At 49.3% G+C, this 1,545-nt stretch overlaps 1 protein-coding gene across 1 annotated transcript; it reads right to left on the bottom strand.

Moving 5' to 3' along the window:
• Positions 1-296: 296 nt before the first annotated feature.
• On the bottom strand, positions 297-856 carry LOC111390066. The gene is made up of 2 exons (XM_023015049.1): positions 447-856; positions 297-381 (listed from the first exon to the last, which is right to left on the bottom strand). The coding sequence occupies exons 1-2, from the start codon at positions 854-856 to the stop codon at positions 303-305; spliced, it is 489 nt and encodes a 162-aa protein (XP_022870817.1). The 3' UTR covers positions 297-302.
• Between the last annotated feature and the right edge of the window lie 689 nt (positions 857-1,545).

Below are 1,545 nucleotides of genomic sequence, written 5' to 3'. Positions count from 1 at the left end.
TATAACATCACGCACAAAATGATACCTAACGTCAATATGCTTGGTTCGAGCATGATGAACATGATTCTTAGCCAAGTGAATCGCACTCTGGCTATCACACCACAAGTCCACGCACTCTTGCTCAATCCCCAAATAATCTAGAAGTCCCCATAACCACAATGCTTCCTTCACTCCCTCTGCCATGACCATATACTCGGCCTCTGTAGTAGAAAGAGCAATAGATAGAGTCATTTAAGTAAATGAACCAACAACTTGTATAAATATAATAAACGGAAACTCAAAAAACTTACATCATCAGCGAGCTAAGCTGAGGTCGTCAGTACATCTTCAAACCACTTTTTAGCATTGGGCACGGTTATACAGCCGATGGTATAACTATCTCTGAAAAATGAAAAAACAGTTACCAAAGATACAAAAAAATAGTAGCAACATCATAAAATACTTACTCGGACTTAAGGGATTTGAACCAATCATCGAACGCCTTCTGTCTGACTGGGTCGACGTCGCGAAAAAGATTGGGGTACGCCCCATCCACAAATCCCCTTCTCTTCGCCTCGACCGTGTAGGGAGAAACGACGTACTGTGACGACAATCTTGATCTCTTACCGACCATCAGCTCTGGCGCGACAGCAGCACGCTTCTTACCCTTCGGGACCTCCGTCGCCCCCTCGGACACGAATACTACCTCGTCATCCGTCATCTCCGGCGTCCTCTCATCCTCCGCAACCTGATCATCCCCCTCTACTACCACCTCTGATGTCCCCTCCGCTACCTCCTCGACCACCCCTGTCCCTCCCTCCACCCCCTCTATCTCTGCCTCCTCCGGCACCTCCGGCCCGACCTCCACCCCGGGCATCACGGCCTCCTCCGGCTCCTCCTGCCCGACCTCCACCCCTCCCTCTTGGCCTCCGGCACCGAACCAAAAAACTCATTGATTCCCCCGGCCGTTGCCCACCAATCTCGAGGGACACCAGTCTCCCCGACATTCCCTCGGACACCTGCTACATCGCCTCGAAGTGCTGCAACCTTAGTATTAAGGTCTCATATATCTCGTCGCAGCACTCCAATCTCATCTCGCAAAGCTACTATATCTGTCGTAAAATCTCGTCGCAGCACCCCTATCTTCTCTCGTACTGCGACGATCTCTGTCGTAAAATCCCGTCGCAATACCCCTATCTCCCCTCTTAATGCGACTACCTCTGTCATAAAATCACGGCGCATCGTTCCCAGCTCCTCTCTAATAATGCCAGTCATGCGTGCAAAGAAATCATCTGAATGACGGGTCTGACTGGGTGTAGGCGATCCATGTGGGAGGTGGGTGGGTACGGGAGACGGAGATATCCTCGGAGAATGAGATAATGGCGGTAGAGGCGATCTCATCGGTGGAGGTGACGGAGATCTCATCAGTGGAGGCGAAGGAGATCTCCTAAGTGGAAGTTCCGGATGGCGCTCCTACACAGAGAAGACAATTAATATTAATAATCCGCACATGAATTTATACGTCAAAATAAATAATGAACTTAAATAAACGTACTATATTTCTAT

Source organism: Olea europaea, unplaced genomic scaffold (assembly GCF_002742605.1).
Source record: "Olea europaea var. sylvestris unplaced genomic scaffold, O_europaea_v1 scaffold647, whole genome shotgun sequence".
Taxonomy (NCBI): Eukaryota; Viridiplantae; Streptophyta; class Magnoliopsida; order Lamiales; family Oleaceae; genus Olea; species Olea europaea.
The sequence above is the reverse complement of the archived record's forward strand: the minus strand, read 5'-3'. Positions and strand labels throughout refer to the sequence as shown.